This window comes from Neoarius graeffei, chromosome 4 (assembly GCF_027579695.1).
Source record: "Neoarius graeffei isolate fNeoGra1 chromosome 4, fNeoGra1.pri, whole genome shotgun sequence".
Lineage (NCBI taxonomy): Eukaryota > Metazoa > Chordata > Actinopteri > Siluriformes > Ariidae > Neoarius > Neoarius graeffei.
Genome location: NC_083572.1, coordinates 94325079 through 94351053, shown reverse-complemented (window position 1 = coordinate 94351053; position 25975 = coordinate 94325079). Strand labels below are relative to the sequence as shown.

The 25975-nt window shown below is 41.7% G+C and overlaps 1 protein-coding gene across 1 annotated transcript in view; it reads left to right on the top strand.

The window, feature by feature from the left end:
- rgs8 (regulator of G protein signaling 8) overlaps positions 1–25081 on the top strand; it is a 32829-nt gene extending 7748 nt beyond the window's left edge. Inside the window, exons 3-4 of the mRNA XM_060918360.1 lie at positions 14872–15038; positions 24887–25081. Of these exons, the coding sequence (XP_060774343.1) occupies positions 14872–15038; positions 24887–25081 (362 nt within the window). The remainder of the gene's footprint in view (positions 1–14871; positions 15039–24886) is intronic.
- Positions 25082–25975: the final 894 nt, after the last annotated feature.

Below are 25975 nucleotides of genomic sequence, written 5' to 3'. Positions count from 1 at the left end.
GTCTTTTGTTTTACGCTACTGATTAATAATCAAAACTTTATGTGGTTAATGCTACAGAAGAAGGGGTTTATGCGCATGCGTCTACTTCTATTATTCTGGTGTCTCCGATGGGACCGTCTTACAGCGCACGTAGTGGTGTGGCATGTGTATTGCATCGTTTTCAGCAAGCGTTGCGTTGCCATATGTACCTGAAATTTTACTGATCCGTTGCCCATGTGGACACGATATTAAAAAAAAAAATCTCGTTGCCGTTGTCGTGTGGATGGTCCCATTGGAGACACCAGAACAATAGAAGAAGTAGACGCATGTGCATAAACCCCTTCTTCTGTAGCATTAGCCACATAAAGTTTTGATTATTAATCAGTAGCATAAAACAAAAGACGCGGAAAGAGGAATGAATGGGGGTAGATGGAAGCCGGTACGCCAACATTCTGATATCCTCCAGAATTCTTTAATGGTCCGGAATAAATTGAATGCTACACGTTGATGGATTACTTTGTTCTTCTACGCCCTTTTTGAGGAATGTATTGTCAGACTTAAACCAACATCTGAAGAGGTGAGATCGCTCCTTTTTTTTTTCCTATTTTTGCTGGCGAGATTGTTTTTGTTTTTGGAAAGCGCACAGGCGGTGCGCGGTTTGGTACTGCTTCCGCAGTGTTTGGACTAAAGACTCTGCCCTAAGGACTATTCTCTCTCTCTCTCTCTCTCTCACTTTGCACCATTACACAATAAATATTCACAGTGAAAATATTTTGTAAGCACGTTTCATGAACCAAGTTATAGGATTTGTTGACAACTCGCATCGAGTTCGTTACACTTCTACCCGGCGTGAAGCACTGACAGTCATGTGGTTGTGACATCATCATAAACAAATCCGTTCTACTCATCCAGACGACTTCGCAACGGCGCCATTGCCAGATTTTTTCACTCTGGAACCCGTTCTCAAAAGATTTCGTTTTGGGGCACCCAAAACGCCGGTGCCGTGTGGACGCCAGGCCGAAACGATAAACAATTTTATCAGATTCACCTGAATCCATTGCTGTGTGGACAGGGCCTAAATGGGCCAGTAAGCACAATGCCCCATGTTTGAGCAATCTCAAAAGGAAAGCAAATCAGTGGACGATTGACTTCAAATGAATCTGGCAAGTACCAACTTTTTAAAAGGACTGATCGCTCAGAATAATTCATTACTATTTCAAAACAATTTAAATTTAATGGAGTTGTGATGGCGGACTATGATGATCAAGCTTTCTCAAACAGTTGTTATACACTCACTGGCCACTTTAATAGGAACTTGTTCTTGATTCTAAAATTCCTGTTCTTGGCTGCAGGAGTGGAACCCAATGTGCTCTTCTGCTGTTGCATGCTGAGATGCTTTTCTGCTCACCATGGTTGTAAAGAGTTGCTGTGAGTTACTGTATCCTTCCTGGTAGCTCAAACCAATCTGGCCATTTTCCTCTGACTTCTCTTATCAACAAGGCGTTTGTTTCCACCCACAGAACTGTCGCTCACTCAATTTTTTTTTTCCGCACCATTCTGTATAAACTCTAGAGACTGCTGTGTGTGAAAACACCAGGAGATCAGCAGTTTCTGAAATACTCAAACCAGTCTATCTGGCTCAAACCAACACCCATACCACAGTGAAAGTCACACTTTGAGATCACGTTTTTTTCCCCATTTTGAAGTTTGAAGTGAGCATTAACTGAAGCTCTTGATTTGTATCTGCATGAATTGATGCACTGTTCTGCTGCCAAGTGATTGGCTGATTAGAGAACTGCGTAAAACAGGTGTACCTAATAAAGTGACCAGTGAGTGTACGTTGGGACTCTGCCTCACTTGTCTCTGTGGTTGAGCGGCCACTGCCTGTATGCATGATAAAGCAGGATGCAAAATAATATTTGGGAAAAATGTTATCCCCAAAACAATGTTAGTAAGTCAGTAAGTAAATACATTACTCAATCAATTAATTCATTAATATGCTCAAATATGGTCACTTCTATCAAGTTGTATTTCTAAAATTATACATATGAAACAAATATCTGAAAAAATATATATTTCAGCTATACATACATGTCATCTACCGACAATGAAAGCTGTACAGTGGTGCTTGAAAGTTTGTGAACCCTTTAGAATTTTCTATATTTCTGCATAAATATGACCTAAAACACCATCAGATTTTCACACAAGTCCTAAAAGTAGATAATATAAATAAAACTTTTTGGTTTAAATGAGAAGTGTTATGTTTGGAGAAAGGAAAACACTGCATTCCAGTATAAGAATCTTATTCTATCTGTGAAACATGGTGGTGGTAGTATCATGGTTTGGGCCTGTTTTGCTGCATCTGGGCCAGGACGGCTTGCCATCATTGATGGAACAATGAATTCTGAATTATACCAGCAAATTCTAAAGGAAAATGTCAGGGCATCTGTCCATGAACTGAATCTCAAGAGAAGGTGGGTCATGCAGCAAGACAACGACCCTAAGCACACAAGTCGTTCTACCAAAAAATGGTTAAAGAAGAATAAAGTTAATGTTTTGGAAGGGCCAAGTCAAAGTTCTGACCTTAATCCAATCGAAATGTTGTTGAAGGACCTGAAATGAGCAGTTCATGTGAGGAAACCGACCGACATCCCAGAGTTGAAGCTGTTCTGTATGGAGGAATGGGCTAAAATTCCTCCAAGCTGGTGTGCAGGACTGATCAACAGTTACCGGAAACGTTTAGTAGCAGTTATTGCTGCACAAGGGGGTCACACCAGATACTGAAAGCAAAGGTTCACATACTTTTGCCACTCACAGATATGTAATATTGGATCATTTTCCTCAATAAATAAATGACCAAGTCTAACATTTTTGTCTCATTTGTTTAACTGGGTTCTCTTTATCTACTTTTAGGACTTGTGTGAAAATCTAATGATGTTTAAGGTCATATTTATGCAGAAATATAGAAAATCCTCAAGGGTTCACAAACTTTCAAACGCCACTGTACATATTTAACAGTTATTCTATGAAATCGAGTTGTACATGAGCTGATAGCTGATGAGGCTCGTAGTGCCGAGTTGTCTATAAGCCATGCACGATGAGATTGAGTGGTATAACTGTTTTATTCGATCTGCATTCACTGGATTTTGAGAAACAGAGCATTTTTATTTGTTGCAAATTCAATAAATAAAAACTTTATACAAAACGTCCGACAAAATCATTTCCGCTTAGAATGTAAACAAACTGGCGAAATGACAGTAGCAATTTGTGAAAAATGCGATGATAATAATAATAATTATTATTGAAAAATAAAAAAGATACGTTCTTTCCATCAAATACTTTTATTCCATATTGTGGCAGCGGGGGCGTGGTCAAGCATCGGTCTGTGACAGGAGGGCGGAGTCAGGGAAGGTAAGTGGCAGAATCACTACACCTGTCGTTAATTAATGTGTTTGTGTCTTCCCAGTGACCACGCCCTATTTAAGGAGAGAGAGCGAGAGCAGAGGGAGCTCTCTCCCGAACCAGACGACTGGAATGTGTGTGCATGCGTGTGTGGCTGAGAGAGAAAGATTTGCACTGAAAAGTGGAAATAAAAGAGTTTTGTGAACTCAGTTCTGTCCTGCCGTCCTTCTGTGCTCCACCCACTTACACGAACTGTCACAGTGGTGCCGAAACCCAGGGATGAGCACAGAAGAGAACAGCTCCATGGAGTCCTCCACCTTCGCCGACCTGATCCACGCCCTCACCATGGCCCAACAGAGCCAGCACCAGGCACTGCTCACCCTCCGAAAGGAACAAGAACAACGGTTCGAGGCCCTGGTGCTGGCGCAACAGGAAGATTGTCGGGCGTTCCGGCACCTCCTCGCGTCGGCGGGGTCCACCATCTCCACCGCCGCGGGCCCTTCCCCCCTCACCCTCACGAAGATGGGCCCGCAGGATGACCCCGAGGCATTCCTCACGCTCTTTGAGCAGGTAGTGGAGACCTCAGGGTGGCCGGTGGAACAGTGCGCGGCGCACCTCCTCCCCCTGCTAACGGGAGAGACGCAGCTGGCCGCGCTACAGCTCCCCGCCGACCACCGGCTGGCCTACGCGGACCTTCACCGGGCCGTCCTCCAGCGGGTGGGACGCACCCCGGAGCAACAGCGTCAGCGTTTCTGCGCTTGGAGGAAGTCGGCCGGCCGTTCGCGTTTGGCCAGCAACTCCGGGACGCCTGCTGGCTGACAGCTGCGACGCCGAGGGACTCATCGACCAGGTGGTACTGGAGCAGTTCGTCACACGTTTACCAGCGGGAACCGCAGAGTGGGTCCAGTGCCACCGCCCGGCGTCAATGGATCAGGCAATCGAGCTGGCGGAGGACCATCTGGCGGTTGTCCTGACGGCAGGACAGCAGACGACCTCTTCTCTTCTCTTCTCTCCTCTCTCTCTCTCTCCCCTCCTCCTGTGTCTCCTCCTCGCCCTATTCCCCCACCGCGGAGGCGGGGGCCGGCGCCACCTCAGCCGGCCCGCTGCACCCGCGGTGCCCTCCCGTGTCTCCCTTCTGTGTCCGTCTCTCTCCCCCCTCAGGTGAGTGAGCCCCAGAGCACTAGTGCAGAGAGGAAGCCCGGGCCGGTTCACTGGCGCGGCGGGGAGCCAGGCCACCTCCAACAGCAGTGCTCGGTAATGGAGGTGGGTGCGGTGGTTCGGATCCCCGACGCGCCGGGAGCCACCCTCGATCGGGCCGGAGCGTATCGCATACTGGTGAGTATCCAAGGGGATACATATCAGGCGTTGGTGGATTCTGGCTGTAATCAGACCTCAATCCACCAAAGCCTGGTGCAGGACGAGGCATTGGGGGGAGCACAATTGGTGAAGGTGTTGTGTGTGCATGGGGATGTTCACAACTACCCTTTAGTGTCGGTCCACATTTTTTTCGAAGGGAAAAATTTGTAGTGAAGGCGGCGGTTAATCCTCGCCTTACCCACTCTCTAATTTTGGGGACTGTTTGGCCGGGATTTCGGGATTTAATTACACGTTTAGTGAAGAGTGGGTCCTGTCATTTAACAGGGGGAGGTCCCGGTGTCGCATTGGCAGGAGCAGCTGTCACAGAGCCGTCTACGTCATCTCCGCGTCAGAGTGAGGAGCCGCCGGCTCCTCCTCACTCTCTCGGGGAATCCCTCGCGGATTTCCCATTAAAGCAGTCGCGAGACGAGACTCTGCGGCATGCGTTTGACCAAGTGAGAGTAATCGATGGTCAAACGCTCCCGCCGATCGCCACCCCATCCTTCCCCTACTTCGCGATTATGAAGGATAGATTATATCGAGTGACGCAGGACACTCAAACTAAAGAGCGAGTCATGCAGCTTTTAATTCCGAAGAGCCTCCGGGAATTGGTATTCCAGGCGGCTCACTTTAATCCCCTGGCTGGACACTTAGGGCAGGATAAAACACTAGCCCGAATAATGGCCCGGTTCTATTGGCCAGGGATTCGTGGCAATGTCCGTCGGTGGTGTACGGCATGCCGCGAATGCCAGTTAGTAAATCCAGCGGCCATTCCAAAAGCGCCTTTGCGCCCTCTACCATTAATCGCATAATCCGCATTATCTCCCGAGTTGGAATCCCGAAAGAGATTCTGACTGACCAAGGCATCTCGTTTATGTCACGTACACTGAACGAACTGTATGGGTTGTTGGGTATTAAGCCGATCTGCACCAGCATGTATCACCCACAAACGGATGGTTTAGTTGAACGGTTCAATCGCACCCTCAAGAACATCATTAAAAAATTCGTAAGTGAGGACGCACGTAATTGGGATAGATGGCTCGAACCCTTGCTCTTTGCAGTGCGAGAGGTCCTCCAAGCCTCCACGGGGTTCTCCCTGTTTGAACTGTTATACAGGCGTAAGCCACGCGGCATCCTAGATGTGCTGCGGGAAAATTGGGAGGAGGGACCTTCACCGAGTAAAAACGAAATATAATACGTTATGGACCTGCGCGCAAAACTCCACACACTCACGCACCTAACTCAGGAGAATATGCGGCAGGCCCAAGAACGACAGACCCGCCTGTATGACAAGGGTACGCGCCTTAGGGAGTTCGCACCAGGAGAGAAAGTACTCGTACTGTTGCCCACATCGAGCTCCAAATTAGTCGCCAAGTGGCAAGGACCCTTTGAGGTCACACGGCGAGTCGGGGACGTTGACTATGAGGTGAGGTGAATGGATAGGGGTGGGGCGCTACAGATTTACCACCTCAACCTGCTCAAACTCTGGAACAAGGAGGTCCCCGTGGCGTTGGTGTCGGTGGTTCCGGAGAAGGCGGAGCTGGGACCGGAGGTGCAAAAGGGAACATTGGCATAGCGTACCTCTCTGGTCCCCTGTGGAGACCACCTCTCCCTGACCCAACTCGTGGAGGTTGCCCAGTTGCAGACCGAGTTTTCGGACGTGTTCTCACCCCTGCCCAGCCGGACCAACCTCATAGAGCACCACATTGAGACGCCCCCAGGGGTGGTAGTGCATAGCCGCCCTTACAGGTTACCCGAGCACAAGAAAAAAAGTGGTTCGGGAAGAACTCGAGGCCATGCTCGAAATGGACATCGTCGAGGAGTCCCACAGTGACTGGAGCAGCCCGGTGGTCTTGGTACTCAAGGCCGATGGGTCAGTCCGGTTCTGTGTCGACTATAGAAAAGTCAACGCGGTGTCTAAATTCGATGCGTACCCAATGCCTCGTATTGATGAGTTGCTCGATCGGCTAGGCATGGCTCGTTTTTACTCGACACTGGATTTAACAAAGGGTTATTGGCAGATCCCCTTGACTCCATTATCCCGGGAAAAGACGGCCTTTTCCACATCGTTCGGCTTACACCAAATCGTCAAACTTCCTTTTGGGCTGTTTGGGGCACCTGCTACATTTCAGCGGCTGATGGACAGGGTCGTCCGCCCCCACACCACCTATGCGGCCACATACCTTGACGATATCATTATTTATAGTAATGACTGGCAGCAGCACTTACAACACCTGAGGGCCATCCTTAAGTCGCTGAGGCGAGCGGGTCTCACAGCCAACCCAAAGAAGTGTGCGATTGGGCGGGTGGAAGTACGGTATCTGGGCTTCCACTTGGGCAATGGGCAGGTGCGTCCCCAAATTAACAAGACAGCAGCAATTGCGGCCTGCCCGAGGCCCAAGACCAAAAAGGGGGTGAGACAGTTCCTGGGGCTGGCTGGCTGCTATCGTAGGTTTATACCTAATTATTCGGACGTCACCAGCCCGCTGACTGATCTCACTAAAAAGGGGGCACCAGATCCGGTCCAGTGGATGGAGCAATGCCAGCGGGCTTTTTCTAAGATAAAGGCTGCACTGTGTGGGGGGCCACTTTTACACTCCCCTGACTTTTCTCTCCCCTTTATGTTGCAGACAGATGCGTCGGACAGAGGGCTGGGGGCTGTTTTGTCCCCTATTTCCCATTAAAGCAGTCGCGAGACGAGACTCTGCGGCATGCGTTTGACCAAGTGAGAGTAATCGATGGTCAAACGCGCCCTATTTAAGGGGAGAGAGCGAGAGCAGAGGGAGCTCTCTCCCAAACCAGACAACTGGAATGTGTGTGCGTGCGTGTGTGGCTGAGAGAGAAAGATTTGCACTGAAAAGTGGAAATAAAAGAGTTTTGTGAACTCAGTTCTGTCCTGCTGTCCTTCTGTGCTCCACCCACTTACACGAACTGTCACACATATTTTGTTGGTTTTTTAGTATCTTTTGGTGTTTTGTTTTCAAGTAGAGTTTTTATTTCATTCTCGGTTGGTTCAGCAACATGCACCACCATTTTGTTCTTCTCTACTCACAGTATATGAGCTGATATCCTAGTAGGAGAGTAGTCAATCAGAGCACACAATTGCTCATATCCAGTGAATGTGGATGGAATAAATCATATAATGCATGTTTTATATGCATTACCAATTACAAATATATAAATGTCATAAACATGAGTAACCTAATTGACTTAAAATTTTGAGTTTACTGAAACTTATTTTGGCGGCACGGTGGTGTAGTGGTTAGTGCTGTCGCCTCACAGCAAGAAGGTCTGGGTTCGAGCCCCGTGGCCGGCAAGGGCCTTTCTGTGTGGAGTTTGCATGTTCTCCCCGTGTCCGCGTGGGTTTGCTCCGGTTTCCCCCACAGTCCAAAGACATGCAGGTTAGGTTAACTGGTGACTCTAAATTGACCGTAGGTGTGAATGTGAGTGTGAATGTTTGTCTATGTATCAGCCTTGTGATGACCTGGCGACTTGTCCAGGGTGTACACTGCCTTTCACCCATAGTCAGCTGGGATAGGCTCCAGCTTGCCTGCAACCCTGTAGAACAGGATAAAGCAGCTAGAGATAATGAGATGAGATGAAACTCATTTTATAAGTTAGCACAATGCAAGTTGATTGCCTCATGGGGAAAGCCATGGCATAATGGTTATAGAAGCAGCTGTGGGACCAAAAGATTGCTTGTTTGATTCCCTGAACCAGCAGGAATGGCTGAAGTGCCCTTGAGCAAGGCACCTAACCCCCAACTGTTCCCCAGGCTGCTCTGGGTATGTTGTACATTGCTCTGGATAAGAGTGTCTGATAAATGCCTGTTATGTAATGTGCTAACTTACTATACTAGTATAAGTTTCACTAAACTCAACATTTTAAGCCAACCAGATTACTCACATTTTTAAATTAACCATCAAGTGACTGAGTGGGGTCATTTATGACCCCAGGCATATAATTTTGCAGTTTTTATACATTTGATCCGAAAAAATATTTCCTACCATGAATTTGTCAGTTAACTTGTCCTACAACTGTTCCTAGGTTTTTGCAGGGATCGGCCGAATGGTGTGGCAAGAAGTAATGAAAAATTGTGCAGGGTCATTTATGACCCTGGAAAGAAGCATAGGATTTCTTGTAGTAATTCCTTATCAGATTTTGCTTTTACCAACTACTTATCTGTATGTTGTACTTTTGTTGCAGTGAACCATGGCAAGTAGACCATGAATAGCTAGATTTACAGCATTGAGACAGATACTTGAGGCCCAAAGTGATGATGAAAACAGCTCAATTGATGGAGATGATTAATTTTAGTATTAGCATATCCGCTAGAAATAGCATGTTAGCTAGTGTTAGCATATTAGTTAGTCACTGGTTTTGATGTTACAAAGATCCCATCAACACTTAAGGCCAATTTATGCTGACAACCCAGTCCTCGCAGATAGCGTCGCAGACAGTGTCTGCGTAGCCCCCCCACCTTTGCAGACGCTCTGTGCGCACCTCCCAAAAATTGTGACCACCGCAGAAGCCTCGCAGACAGCGCTGCAGACAAGAGGGCTCTGATTGGTCCACTCTACCCGCTGTACACGCACTTCTGCTTCCCTACTTTCCCAGTTTGTTTTGTTTTCACGACCGGCATTTTTAAAAACACGAGCGAAGATGGAGCAGCATGAAGAGCGGTTGATTGAGGAAGTACGTACATCTATACGACTCCAGTTCTAGTCATTATAAAAAAAAAAGTTCTAGTCATTATAAGTAACCGGAGGATAAACACTCCACTAACCACACCCACCAACTACTCCTAGCGACTTCGCGCCCCCTTGTGTTGTGCCGGTGAATAACATCGCGCACGCCTATTCCCCCGCTCAACAATAAATTACAACTGTCTGCGAAAAGCTATCTGCGAAAGCCTTGTCGCAAGAGCATGCAGAGGCCTTTACAATGGATGTTTTTTCTCCTACTTTTCTTTTCATGATACATTTTCAGTCAGTGTTGTTGAATGAAGTAAATGTTCCAGTAAAAGACAACAAACACTGTTTAGATTGTTATATTCTTCTTATGCTGTGTCTCTTTATCTTCTTTCTGCATTAAAATTTGTTGTAAACCATACCTATATGCATTTATATATTTTTATCGTATCTGTCTTGAACACAGGATGTGGTATACATATTTAAAACCAAGAGAAAATAATTAGGTATACAGATTTATGTACTGAATATAGCAGTGTTATAAATGACCACACCCGGTCATATTACTCGCTAAAATAGCTTAGTCGCTTGAAGGTTAAACAACAAATCTTTTTTTTTTTTAACAGTGTGAGTAATTATTGCATGAGTTCTTACACATAATGCTAATGTCTTCAATATGAAGCATTTTTATTTTCTACACAGAGACAGGGAAGTTAGACAAGGAAGGTTTTGTGAGGTTTTTTTTAATATATATATATATATATATATATATATATATATATATATATATAATATAAATAAATAAATTAAAATTTATTTGATGATGTGCCAGTCATGGTGTCACACTGGCTACAGCAAATAGAATTATTTGTTCCTTGGGTAGCCAAGGGACACGATGATGTTGTCCTCACCTCTTGATTGTTCTTTTATTGAATTTCCTGAACAACACTATAATTGCATTTACGAGCAGGGCCATTTGTATACAGTTTAATTCTATCTGCACTCGCTCCTTCTCACATTCACAGGCCCAAAGCCAAGGATATAAATCTTTGTCCTCTACGAAGGCATGAAATCCATGACATGCTGGTTTATGTATTTGTGTTTATATGCTCCATCACATGAATCACATTAGATTATGTTCAACTTTCCAATAATCAACACATGTTAATTGATAATTAGTGACAGGGAAAATGTCTTTCTAAAATATACAATTTGTGTCCAATATATGTCTATTGATAATAATGTGAATAATATTTCATCATCATGCATGAGATTAATGATCAGAATGAATAAAGTAGATGTCTAGTAATAAGTAGGTTCCATGGAAAAGACATGGCCTAAAGGTTACAGAAGTAGCTTTGGGACTAAAAGATTGCTGGTTCAATTCCCTGGACCAGCAGGAATGGCTGAAGTGCCCTTGAGCAAGGCACCTGACCCCAGGCTGCTCTGGGTGCGTTGTATGTCGCTCTGGATAAGAGTGGCTGCTAAATACCTGTAATATAACATTAACTATTCTTGGTTATTATAATTATTAATATCTATTCATGTATGACATGGAGGCTGTTAAGGTATTATGTAATGATGCAATAATGATGACTGAATTAATTGGGGAATAAAACATTGAGAGTGTGCTGTAATAGGAAAATAACCAATGATCAGATGGTGTGAAGCAGCCCAACATAAAGCTGCTTATTTTCTTATAATGGCATGTCCAGAAGTGTTTTATTTTTCCAATACTACATGAATCTGCTGATTATTCCAGGTTGATTCATTCATTCATTCATTGATTTTCAGTTTCTATTTATTCATATGAATAACACATCACACTGTTTAAACATTTAGTGTCATAGATCTTTCACAAGGCAAGTTAGATCCTGTTGTCACTGTATAAACAGGAGCCTCTCAGGTTTCTCTACTTGAAGTTACTAGAAATTTAATATGAAAAAATAAAATAAATCCACTCCAGCTTTTTAGATTGCATAGTCACATGTTACAGACACATGGGGGGGAAAGAAAGAAAGAAAGAAAGAAAGAAAGAAAGAAAGAAAGAAAGAAAGAAAGAAAGAAAGAAAGAAACAAACAAACAAACAAACAAACAAACAAACAAAAAAATTCCTCTGGTGGAAAACTGATTATTACAAAGTTCTGACACTGGAGACTCCTTCCACAAATGTTAAATAACTCTCTCCTGACTGAAAGATTCACCATAGCAATAAATATTTAACAATTATTCCACAAAATCGAGTTGTACATGAGCTGATAGATTGATGAGATTGAGTGGAATAACTGTTTTATTCTATCCACATTCACTGGATTTTGAGAAACAGATCCTTTTTTTTTTTTTTGCAAATTTGATAAATAAAAACCTGATGCAAAACATCCGACAAAATAATTTCCGCTTAGGTGAACTCCTTAAAAACCTATTGATGGCTGCACAAATTGACTTGAGCGTTGTTGTTTTTTTGTAGAAAGTGCCGTTTTGCTGTTGTGCTGAGGTATAGAATAGCTTTAGACATTTATTTAATTCTTCATTGAACCTTTCAGTTATGTAATTTCCAAACTTCTTTGAGCTTTTGAAGAAATTCAACAAATTTTAATGCTTAAAGAGGAAGAATGTAAACAAACCGGTGAAATGACTGTAGCAACTTATGAAAAATGCTATAATAATAATTATTGAAAAATAAAAAAGATACGTTCTAACCATCAAATACTTTCATTCCATATTTTGTTGCTTTTTTTGTATTTTTTAGGGTTTTGTTTTCGAGTAGAGTTTTCATTTCATCCTCAGTTGGTTAAGCAAAACACTCCGCCATTTTGTTTTTGTCTACTCATGGTATATGAGCTGATATCCTAGTAGTAGAGTAGCCAAATCAGAGCACACAATTGCTCATATCCAGTGAATGTGGATAGAATAAAGATTTTTATTTGATAAATAACAACACATTCAAATCCACTTATTAGTAAGCTTAGAGAAGTGTCACCTACTGCAAAAATTAATAATGTCTATGTAAATAAACGTAATACTGTCCAAATATTACCATTTTATGGTCATTTTAGTTTGGAGAGTTAGGATACAGTGAGCAGTGTAGTACAGTTCAAACTCATTATATTTAATTACAAGTGTTAGTACAGTTTCCAAACATTTTGGGGCTTTATTGTTAGATTCAGTAATATGGACAACATTGTTTTTCTTAGATTTTGTTCAAACTTTTGTCTGATTTGTGACAAGGTTACCTAAGTGTTTGTCAGGCACATGCTGGGCCAAAACAACACCAAAAATAATCTATATTTGATGACTCTTGGTGCATTACTCCCCTAGAAAATAAGAACTCATCAGCATACCACATGCTGGTATACTGCCACTAAATAAACATCCTCCTGAGTAAATAATGATTAAAAGGAAATAACAAAACCACAGAAATTCAAGTTGCACAACATGACCTCCTGACATGTCACTGTGATAAATGAGAACAACAACAACAACTGTGGCCCTGTGAGCACTTCTGAAACCACAGGTCTGAATGCAACATAATAGGAAGGCATTCAAGATAAAATTCCTGATGAAGATTGAAATTATTTGCTGAACAATGTATCATGCAAATAAATAATGTCAGAGCAGTGCTCATTAGGCTAGGTATGAGTTTTATATTATAAAGAGTGATGTAACATTTTATTATGAGCTCATATCCTCATGCTTAAGGAGGTTTTGTATAGCAAAAACTATCTGAGCAGTTATATTGATTTCACAAGCATTATAAAGAACTATGTATGCATTTTTACACAGTATTAAAAAAATAATGAATTTCAAAATACATGACCTATACCTACATGTAAATAAATACTATAGAGCATACTTGGTCATTTATTTATTTATTGAGGAAAATGATCCAATTTTACATATCTGTGAGTGGCAAAAGTATGTGAACCTCTAGGATTAGCAGTTAATTTGAAGGTGAAATTAGAGTCAGGTGTTTCAATGAATGGGATGACAATCAGGTGTGAGTGGGCACCCTGTTTTATTTAAAGAACAGGGATCTATCAAAGTCTGATCTTCACAACACGTTTGTGGAAGTGTATCATGGCACAAACAAAGGAGATTTCTGAGGACCTCAGAAAAAGCGTTGTTGATGCTCATCAGGCTGGAAAAGGTTACAAAACCATCTCTAAAGAGTTTGGACTCCACCAATCCACAGTCAGACAGATTGTGTCCAAATGGAGGAAATTCAAGACCATTGTTACCCTCCCCAGGAGTGGTCGACCAACAAAGATCACTCCAAGAGCAAGGCGTTCCATAGTCGGCAAGGTCACAAAGGACCCCAGGGTAACTTCTAAGCAACTGAAGGCCTCTCTCACATTAACATTAGCCAATGTTCATGAGTCCACCATCAGGGGAACACTGAACAACAATGGTGTGCATGGCAGGGTTGCAAGGCGAAAGCCACTGCTCTCCAAAAAGAACACTGCTGCTCATCTGCAGTTTGCTAAAGATCACAGGTGGACAAGCCAGAAGGGTATTGGAAAAATGTTTTGTGGATGGATGAGACCAAAATAGAACTTTTTGGTTTAAATGAGAAGCGTTATGTTTGGAGAAAGGAAAACACTGCATTCCAGCATCAGAACCTTATCCCATCTGTGAAACATGGTGGTGGTAGTATCATGGTTTGGGCCTGTTTTGCTGCATCTGGGCCAGGACGGCTTGCCATCATTGATGGAACAATGAATTCTGAATTATACCAGCGAATTCCAAAGGAAAATATCAGCACAGCTGTCCATGGACTGAATCACAAGAGAAGGTGGGTCATGCAGCAAGACAACGACCCTAAGCACACAAGTTGTTCTACCAAAGAATGGTCAAAGAAGAATAAAGTTAATGTTTTGGAATGGCCAAGTCAAAGTCCTGACCTTAATCCAATTGAACTGTTGTGGAAGGACCTGAAGCAAGCAGTTCATGTGAGGAAACCCACCAACATCCCATAGTTGAAGCTGTTCAGTATGGAAGAATGGGCTAAAATTCCTCCAAGCTGGTGTGCAGGACTGATAAACAGTTACCAGAAACATTTAGTTGCAGTTATTGCTGCACAAGGGGATCACACCAGATACTGAAAGCAAAGGTTCACATACTTTTGCCACTCACAGATACCGTATGTAATATTGGATCATTTTCCTCAATAAATAAATGACCAAGTCTAATATTTTTGTCTCATTTGTTTAACTGGGTTCTCTTTATCTACTTTTAGGACTTGTGTGAAAATCTGATGATGTTTTAGGTCATATTTATGCAGAAATATAGAAAATTCTAAAGGGTTCACAAATTTTCAAGCACCACTGTGTGTGTGTGTGTACAGCTGCAGTTAGAAGTTTACATACAGTGACAATAATGTCATCTTGGATATGAATGTCATGGCATGTCATTTTCTTAATGAATTCTGTTTTTGTTTCATAGATGGTTTGGCAGCGTTCCGAGCATTCCTTAAAACAGAGTTCAGTGATGAGAACATTGAATTCTGGTTAGCTTGTGAAGACTACAAAAAGAGCAAATCACCTGCAAAGTTGTTGTCAAAGGCCAGCAAGATCTACAAGGAATTTATTGAAGTTCAAGCACCAAGAGAAGTAAGTTGGGCTATAGTTCACAAAACCAACACCATCATTCTTTCATTAGTTGACATGTTTAAGTGATAGTCCTAGATAACAGTTTTAGGTTAGCAGCATATTTTCTAAATGTTCTAGAAATGTTCAATCCATCATGTTTTGTGGGTGTTATAAAGCATGAAGTTAGTTTGTGTTAACAATTGAGCAAACCATGTAGCCATTAGTAGTGAAGATAAGATGAACACTTATGAATATAAAAATCATTCTCAATACATTGCCTCAGGTTGAAGCTGGTTCGCATTAATATGACTTACGCTACGTTCACACTGCAAGGCTTAATGCTCAAATCCGATTTTTTTGTGAAATCCGATTTTTTTGTGAGGTCGTTCACATTAACAAATATATGCGACTTGTATGTGATCCTCAGTATGAACGAAAAGCGACCTAAAAGTGTTCCGCATGCGCATTGCAGGATACGATGATGTCACACGCAGTGAGCATGGCCAGTGTTTACGGAAGTAAAACCGCCCGGTTGCGGTATGACCCATCCAATCTAGCTTGAATAGCTGTATCCCCCCCAAATGGAAATCAGCTCCCTAACCTCTGCGTCCTTCCATTGAGAAGATTCAGAACCTTCACAACCCGAAGAGTCCCTCGCATTGATGTCATGCGCAGGGGCGCAGATACGTTTTTTGAACTGGGGGGGACAAAAAACTGGGGGGGGACAAAGCTGCCAGCAAACCAACCCCAACTCCGATATGCCTGTCAAACTTGTTGTGGGTTACCATAGCAACCAAGCTCGAGCTCGCAACCTGTGCAGTCTGCGCAGCTCAACCAACCGAATATCAGTCTTTGTTTTGTTTTATGTGAATTGTTGCAACTATGTATATACTGCTGTGCACCACAATAAACCGAATGGTAATTAGTCTTTTGATTTTTCCGTGAGGTTTGCCTTATGCAAAGAAAGACAGCATAGACATTTTTTCCTCCCTATAAGTGGGGGGGACCGAGCGAGGTGAATTTAAATCTGGGTGGGACAAGTCCCACCCTCTATCTGCGCCCGTGATTATGCGCCATGTTGTTGTAACTTTTTTTGAGAGACCCGCCGCCTACTTCAGCGCAGAATAGTGACGTTTGTGGCTTGTTGATGACATGTAAGTCAGATGAATGCGACCTGGCGGTTCAGACTGAAGTCGCATATGAAAAGAGCGGATAGGAATCGGAATTAGGACCACATATCCAAACGGCTTGGGTCGGATTTGAAAAAATCAGATCTGTGTCGTTCATATTGTCAATAAAAGATCGGATACAGGTCACATATGGGCGAAAAGATCGGATTTGAGTCACTTCAGCCTGCAGTGTGAACGTAGCCATAGAAATCCTCTCAGAAATCCTATCCAGTGAGCTAACTTTAGTTCACAAAGGATTTGTTTAAATTCAAAGTTTTATTAAACACTTTTAGTATAAATACGGAGGTGATTATAGGACATTGCATGCACTGATTGGTTGAGAAATTCAAACTACCGGTATTTCTTGATAATCACTTCAAGCAACTCGGCAAAATGGTGGCCAATTGCTTTGTCACTGTAAGTGAGGAAGAATTACAAATTATGAAAGAAAATGCTGTTCCTAAAAGCACTAAAGATGCTATGAAGTTTGGTCTAAAATTATTCAAAGGTAAGGTAGAATTGTGATTTATTTTATCAATTTCAAAACAAAGTATTTTATGTGAGTCGGCGTAAAAAAGTGACACAAGTCTGAGCGCATGCCAGAAGCCTACAAGTCTTTCATTATATTTTCATGCCGCTTTTGAAGTTTGAAATCAATTATTTTTTTATACGATTTTTAAAAAATAATCTGTGTATTTAGACTAAAACAATTATCTGCCTCAGGCTCAGTGAATATCAGTGAATAATAACCTCAACTTTGTCTCAGTTATTATTCACTAACATTCACTTCACTGTCAGCAAATAATTGTTAAATATGCAATTGAAATAAATGTGCCATTTAGCTGTAACAGCATAATGTGTGTAATATAATCAATCACTTACAGTTTGGTCAGAAGTTTACATACAGTGACATGAATATCATCTTGGATATGAATGTCATGGCAATATTTGGGCTTTCAGTAATTTCTTTGATCTGTTCTTTTTCTGTGGCAGAATGATTGTACAGCATACATCTTTAATTAAAAAAACAAAAACACTAAAATTTGGTGCATAAGTTTGAATTTTCTTTGGGTTTTCTGAAATCAACACAGGGTCAAAATTATATGTATAGGGTCAAAAATATACCTACAGCACACCAAATATTTGGGTAAAATTTCTGTTCGCAAGATTCACCTTAACCAAACATTTTTGTTTACCATGAAAAAGCTTCTGGCAGAATTCTGGTTGGATATTTCACAACTCTTCATGGTAGAATTCAATTTTTTTTTCTTGGCATGGACTCGACTTATAAGCACGGTCCATATATTTTCAATAGGGTTGAAGTCAGGACTTGTTTTAAGCTTAATATTAGCCTGCTTTATCCTCCACAACCAGCTCTGATGTGTGTTTGAGTTTATTGTCCTGTTGTAACTCTCAAGTCATGTTCAAGTTTCTGATGGTTTATACTGAAGATATTAGGGTTTTGCTAGGATTCAAACCTGGTTCGCTGGTGTGATAATCCAGCAAATCCCCACTAGGCCACCAGGGGGATGACTCAAATGCAGAGGCGTGAGGTGGAAGCAGAAACGTATCAAAAAGTTTATTTACAATATATACAGTCCAAAAAGAAATAATCCAAAACGCTCAGAAGATGAAGGGAAAAATAAAAAATATCCAAAAGTTCAAAGTCAAAACAAAAGCCAAAAAACCAGAAAAGAAAAGGCAAAAATACCAACGCTCAGAAGATCCAAAAAACAGTAAATACTAAGTCCAAAAAGAAAAGCAAAGTACAAACCCAAAAAGACAACGGCAAGGAACATGGTACAGAGGTAACTGGAGCTAAACATAACAGCACAAAGACTCCGTGACAAGAGGACTGAACTCAGGGGTATAAATACACAAACTAATTAAGGACAGGGCGGGGCAGGAAACAGGCAATAAGACAAACACAAAACACAGAACACAGTGGCAACCTCTAGAGGCCAAAACAAACATGACCAAACAAAGGAAATAACAGCGGCCTCTAGAGGCCAAAACAGTCCCAGTCCTAACAGAAGAATTCTGAGGTAGTCCTCCTTCTTCATTATTCTATCCACTTTGTGCAATGAACCAGTTCCACTGGCAGCAAAACAGCCCCAGAGCATGATGATCCTACCACCACCACCAGCTGGTACAGTGTCCCTCTGTACATGGTGGTCATTGTGGCCAAACAACTCAATCTTTGTCTCATCTGAATTTGCAGTTGTTTAGAAATGGCTCCAAGAGACATTCCGGAGTTGCATATATCTGCGATCGTCTTTCTCAGATCTGCACTGAGCGCCTTGGACTTTCCCATTTTACTGTGTGTTGGTCAATCCAATGAGTGCTGTAAACAAACCCTTTTTATGAAGGCACAGAGAAGATACCAGCTGTAGGCAACTTCCTGTTAGTGATCATGATTAAGAGACCTCAGCCTTGGCAAGATAAGAGACATTTTGGAAGTTTCAGCACCTCTGAATGGTGGTGTAAGTGGTTAGCATGGTTGCCTCACAGCAAGAAGGTTCTGGGTTCAAGCCCAGTGGTCGGTGGGGGCCTTTCTGTGTGGAGTTTGCATGTTCTCCCTATGTCTGTGTGGGTTTCCTCTGGGTGCTCTGGTTTCCCCCACAGTTCAAAAACCTGTGGTTAGGTTAATATGGGACGGCCTTGGGCTGAGGTGCCCTTGAGCAAGGCACCTAACTCTCAACTGCTCCCCGGGCACTGTTAGCATGGCTGCCCACTACTCTTGGTACGTGCATGTGTGTGTTCACTGCTTCAGATGAGTTAAATGCAGAGAGGAATTTCACAAGCGTGTGATGAATAAAGTTGTTGTTCTTCTTAATCCAAGTGAGCATATGTAAATCTTTGACCCTTTATGTATAATGTTGACCCTGTGTTGATTTCAGAAAACTCAAAGAAAATTCAAACTTGGGCACCAAATTCTAGTGTTTTTTTTATTATTATTAAAGATGTATGCTGTACAATCATTCTGCCACAGAAAAAGAACAGATCAAAGAAATTACTGAAAGCCCAAGCATTACTATGACATTCATATCCAAGATGACATTCAAGTCACTCTATGTAAACTTCTGACCACAACTGTTTAACCAATCATACAATTTGAATCCGGGTGGCACGGTGGTGTAGTGGTTAGCGCTGTTGCCTCACAGCAAGAAGGTCCGGGTTCGAGCCCCGTGGCCGGCGAGGGCCTTTCTGTGCGGAGTTTGCATGTTCTCCCTGTGTCCACGTGGGTTTCCTCCGGGTGCTCCGGTTTCCCCCACCGTCCAAAGACATGCAGGTTAGGTTAACTGGTGACTCTAAATTGACCGTAGGTGTGAATGTGAGTGTGAATGGTTGTCTGTGTCTATGTGTTGACCCTGTGATGACCTGGCAACTTGTCCAGGGTGTGCCCCACCTTTCACCCATTGTCAGCTGGGATAGGCTCCAGCTTGCCTGCGACCCTGCAGAACAGGATAAAGCGGCTAGAGATAATGAGATGAGAGACAATTTGAATCCAATCAATCAGGATCCACATTAGCAAGTCTCCTTATATACAAACTTCCACAAACTCTGGAGCTGTTGTAGTATACGAATGATTTTTTTTTTATCCCCTGCTGGCTGAAAGGCCCAAAGAGGGATTATGTCAAGGTGAAGTCTGTCTGTCTGCCCTTCCATCTGTCTGTCTGTCTGTCTGTCTGTCTGTCTGTCCATCCATCACTCCCGGAAAGAGTTCTCACCTTCTGAAACCAACTCCTCTCACAATTTTTGGATGAATTTCATGAAACTTAGCAAAAGGCATTGTTATTGGACAGTATAGGTGCAATAGGCTTATCGAATCAGTCTCATGTAAAAAGGGATCAGTCTCATAAATTCATTAATCATTAATTCAAGTGTCTAATAGTTTATAGCTAAACTATTAAAATCAGTGGAATAACTTAGTGGTGGTGTTGCTATAGTTTTAGTGAGTATTGTAGCTCTAAGGTAATATGTTTTATTCTAGATCTACAACATTCATATAACAACCCAATGGGCGAAGGCAATTAGAATACTTGTTTGGAAGAGCTTGGAACTCAGTGAATGTTGTAGCAATAGACAGGACACAGTTTACTCCAAAGGTACCATTTATTGAAATAGCTGACACAAATTAGCAAACTGATACTGATCAGATATAGCAACAATAGCACTCAAGGAATAATTCAATATAAATGGTGATACAATGTATGCAAGTAATAATCAGTAGTGTATAAAGCAATAGTCAGTAGTAAGTAGAATAATAACCAGCAGTAAACAGAGTAAGAAATCAGCAGTGAATATGATGATAACCAAGGCACTAATGATGATCAGAAGTAATGGGCTACTGTATATGCAAGTGTTACAGTGTAGGGGCGAGTGAATGTTAAAATGTGAGAGGGAACTCATGTGTTTGTGTGTCTGCGCAAGAGTGTGTGAGTGTAGGTGTGTGCGTGCATGTGCACAGCTGCGCACTAACAAGATGAGGAGGAGCTAGGGAGAGAGAGAGCATGCACAGGTGCATGACAAGGAGGAGGGGAGTGAGGGAATGAGGCAGCGCGCGTGGCGCATGGGCGAGAGATTGGCGTGGCATGTGAATGTAGTGCACGAGCCTTTGTGCTAGGCCTTAAACCCAAACTTCTACTCAACCCTTAGCTACTCCTGAAATCCCAATGCTGAGGGGTGTAGTGCGAAGGAGGGAGTTAAAAAGAGACAGAGAGAGAACACATGCATGATCTGACTAATACGAATAGTAAACAAAGCAAATCAAACAACACATGGTCTAAGACCGACTTTCATGTGAATCAAAATGCGTACATTTAAACCATGAATGAATTCAAATAAACAACACTCTTCGCATTAACTAGCCACAACTAAGACTAACAATTGCCCAAATGCCAGCCTTACTTGAGATCACTCTTGCTTGGCGACTGAAAGTGTGCCGTCTGTTATCCGAAGACAGCGTGGAAAACAGGTCCAGGGAGAAAACAGTTCTGTTCCTTTTGCTTTTACAGCTCGTCAGCTGAAGATCTTCGGTGTCCCATCGGTCGTCCGATGATCTGGAAGGAATCTTGCTTGTAGTTCATCGACGTTGCGAAAGGGAAAAGGGATCCGGTCACCTTTTCTCTTTAAAATATCGCATTAGCTGCAGTAACTAATCGGTTCACTTATTATTGCAACTATGCAAAGATCAAATACATTGAACTTTGGCTAAAGGTCCAGTATCAATAGCTTGTTCTTTGTCCTTTGTTCTTCTGTAGCACAGATGCAACGATGTCTTTTTCACGTGTGGGGATCCACCACCAGAGAGCAAGAATTTCGATTTCACTGCATGTTTTAAAGCACAGTTGTGACGTCACTGTATTTGGTATCCGGTATTATCTCTGTATCCAATACCATTACAGGGAGTCAGAAGAATGGGCGGAGATAGAACATGGCATCAAGTGCAGGGATTGTTGTGTTCAATGCGGTAACAGTGGAAGGGGAGAAGATGGGCCATAAAGTGAAGCAGGGAGTTGTGGGTACTATGGCTACAGCATGGCAGCCCACTACAACAGTAATATGCATATTGCAATTTCATTTGCAATATATTGTAGCGGGGGATATTGTACTCTCAGAGCACTCGTGTTTTTTTTGTTTTGTTTTGTTTGTGTTTTGTTTTTCTCTCAGAAATAACTGGATGTTTTATGAATACCACATTTGTTGTGTAGATGTGTTTTGCATACAAACTACAAATCAATTCATTTGTATCCAGCAGTGTTAACTGTCAATGAAAATTTTGACAATAAATATTCATTGACAACTTTATTACATTATTAAATTGTAATGACAACATAATTGAAAAAAAATTGACAACAAAAATTACAGTAAAATCTTTGTTCATTATGCCCTGATGAGTAAAGCCGAGACGAAATAGCTGGCTGTGTTCAGCAGACAATTTAGTTTGGCATTCATTTTTATATGATGCATGAAAAAAAGTCTAGTGGCTCTTCTTCTGTTTCCCTTGACACTTACAGAGCAGGATATTTATATTAAGCATCATGTGACAAACTTGTCAGAGAACAAAAATCTTCAAGAAAAAAAAAATATATATACTTTACTCTTCTAATATTGTTAGTTGCAAATTCCAGTTAGTTCATTCAAATTTTGGTCATAAAAATATGGCACTCCTAACCTGACCATCTTATTTGCATGAATACAATACCACAGGGGTTCTCAACCTTTTGCAACCTGGGCCCCACCAAAGCTGGTTCATTGCAGTTGGGGGCCCCTCTTCTCGCCCCGCCCCCCCCAAACACACTCACCCGCAGTGACGCCACCCGACCTACAGCACCTTATATCGACCGATAGATAGATAGATAGATAGATAGATAGATAGATAGATAGATAGATAGCCCTGGGCTAGATTATTATTATTATTATTATTATTATCTCATCTCATCTCATTATCTCTAGCCGCTTTATCCTGTTCTACAGGGTCGCAGGCGAGCTGGAGCCTATCCCAGCTGACTACGGGCGAAAGGCGGGGTACACCCTGGACAAGTCGCCAGGTCATCACAGGGCTGACACATAGACACAGACAACCATTCACACTCACATTCACACCTACAGTCAATTTAGAGTCACCAGTTAACCTAACCTGCATGTCTTTGGACTGTGGGGGAAACCGGAGCACCCGGAGGAAACCCATGCGGACACGGGGAGAACATGCAAACTCCGCACAGAAAGGCCCTCGCCGGCCACGGGGCTCGAACCCAGGACCCTCTTGCTGTGAGGCGACAGCACTAACCACTACACCACCATGCCGCCCTTATTATTATCATTATTAGTAGTAGTAGTAGCAGCAGTAGTAGCATTATCCATAGTAGACTAGCAGTAAGAAAACAACAAAAACAACAAATTATTTGGGTAGAGCTGAAATGGGGAAAGCAAAAATACAGTGTGGGGTAGTAGTCTTTAAAAAGACTGTTTGGGTTTTGCGCTGTATCGATGGATTGATGATAGTAGACTAGCGAGAGTCGGCACGAGTTAACTCGGCAAGAAACCAGACTAGTGTGTGTGTGGCAAGCACTCACACGGTGGCCACGGTATGCAGACTCACTCACGTGACGTTGCGTCATGTTCGCGTCACGGGCTTAAAATAACCTACACACAAGATTTTATGATAGATTGATGATAGATTTTATAATAGTATTGATTTGTATGTAATAGTCCAATGTCCTGCATTTTGACATGGGTAAATGTGTTGCATCTGCTTAGCTACTATAGCCTGTAAGCCCCAGATTTTTTTTTTCCTCCATACATGAAGCCTACTCGCGATCCCCCTGGAGTACCTCCGCGCCCCACCAGGGGAGCGCGCCCCCCCGGTTGAGAACCACTGCAATACCACATCCATGAATGCTACATGGAACATACCATTATAATCTCAGAGGGATATTTTATACAAGCAAAATCACCGATGCAAGGGGTAACTGTTAACTACAATAACAATATAAGTAAGTATCAGGGTCAGACATTTATATTAATATTTAAAATATTAAAATTAAAAGAAAAAAAATCAAACCTATACTGAACACAATCAGTCTCTTAAAATGGCTCCTACAGTACAGTAAGTCAATAATAACTACTTCTTAACTGAGCGCAAGGTCTTTACGGGACAATATCAGACAGAGGTCTTGATATATAAATGTACAAAAAGACCTCAGTCTGATATTTTCCTGTAAAGACTGAGCAAGTGAGATTAATAAGGAGTTTATTATATGGCTTTTTATTTCTAAGATTAAAATAGACGGTCAGTATAATGAGGCGTGACGCTACTTTCAGTCATGTCATATTTGTAACGTAGATGAGTCACGCATGCAGAATAAACAGCTAGCAGTTTCAAAACTGAATTTCTGTTCGTGGTTAGTGGTTTCTGAATGCTCTTCATTGCTCATTTCTTGAATAACTTGGTGACTCTTGCTTGTCTTTTGTGTTTCAGCTGTTTGTGATTCCATTTTGATGTCCAATTCATATTTGTCATTTAATTTTTGCTTTTTTTTTTTTTTGCAACATTGAAAGCCAGGGCCTTGGAAAGAAAGTCCATAATTGCCCACGGGCATTACAGGAAAATACTGCCCACCAAGGAACCAATCAGAGCGCACAATTTTACCAGAAGTAGCTCATGCCATATAATAACACATTCTAAATCAACTTATAGTTCAAGGTATTCTTACTTTTCAAGGGAATTTCTATATCCAGGAGAAATAATCAATTAGCAAAATCCATTACAGTATCATGAAACTGTCGAAATTAAATGACTTAAACATTGACTAAAATTAAAACTGAGTTCCACTGACTAAATCTTAACTAAAATGAAACAGAATTTTAAAAAAGACAAAAATGTGACTAAAATCAACTAAAATTTTCAGTCAGTGATGAAGACTAAAACATTTTTTTGTCAAAAAAACCAAAAAAAAAACACTGAGGCCCATGGTAGGATTGTTGTTTCTGTGACCTTATATTGCAATAAATTTAGCTGAGATTAGCATTATTTTTAGTTGCGCAATCTCTTTCAAAGATAGAACACAATCATTTGGCTTTGGCATACATTCAACACTGATTAACATTGTTCTTCCTAACGATATTCTCTCAGTTGGATGGAATTTGTTATACACAAATGAATAAAACCATTGTGTCACTTTACGTTCTGTACAGGTTAACATAGACTTCAAGACCAGGGAGGAGACCAGACAGAAACTTCTGGAACCAACATCCTCCAGTCTCAGTGAGATCCAAACCAAGGTCTACAGCCTCATGGAGAAAGACTCCTACCCTAGGTTTCTTCGATCAAAAATCTATCAAGAGATCATGAACAGGGCACAGATGCACTGTCAGAGGAAGTCAGTTTAAAGACGAATCTCTATGTTGTTTTGCTTATGTAGTTAAACCCTATAGAGATGTTAGAGAAGACCTTGACTATTATACATATTGAGTTTGACTGAATATACATTGTAGAACTGTGAAGCTTGTTTGCACTTGTATAGAGTATACCTGTTACTGTGCTCCCATGTGAAGTGAGCGCCTTCCCAACACGAACACAGATGAATTTATGTTTGCAAAAGCATGTGGATTAAAATTGATCACGGCTTAATTTTGGGTGTAACAAATTCAAAATCAGTACAAGGTTGTGGTTTCTTGGTTTATTTGGGTTTTTTTTCCCTAACTTTTTGACATTATAATTAAAAAAGAGAACCGAGTTGTGTCAGATGTCTTATCAAAATATAAAGACAGAATAACATTCAAGAACAAATGTCCAGGAAACTGTAGATTTATCAATCTATATTCTTCCAATTTATATTCATGTGGTTTGATTCATTACTGAGCTTCTGACTGGTAAAAAAAAAATAAAACGTGTCCACACTGTGATTGTTTACCTGATGAATGACATGTTATTTGATGAAACTGTCGAATATTAAGCAAACTGTGTCATTCCCAGACCTCATTTCTGCAATCATGAAAAAATAGCATGACCAGAATAAAGAAAGAATGAACTTCAATACTCTCGTAAGATCAGTTATGTATGTTACATACTAATGTGTGTCATTTTCACCCAAGAAAAGCACTGGACACATGTGGAACAGTCAAGTTTCCTTTTGGCAGATGGCACTGAATGTAGGTCAGTTAATTGTAAACAGCTGGCAGTTTTAGTGCTCTCAACCAACTTAAGAGTTCAGAGCCATATTTATTTTTTATTATGAGGAAAGTTGAGACTGTTCAAGAACACTAGAATATGAAGAGTGAAAG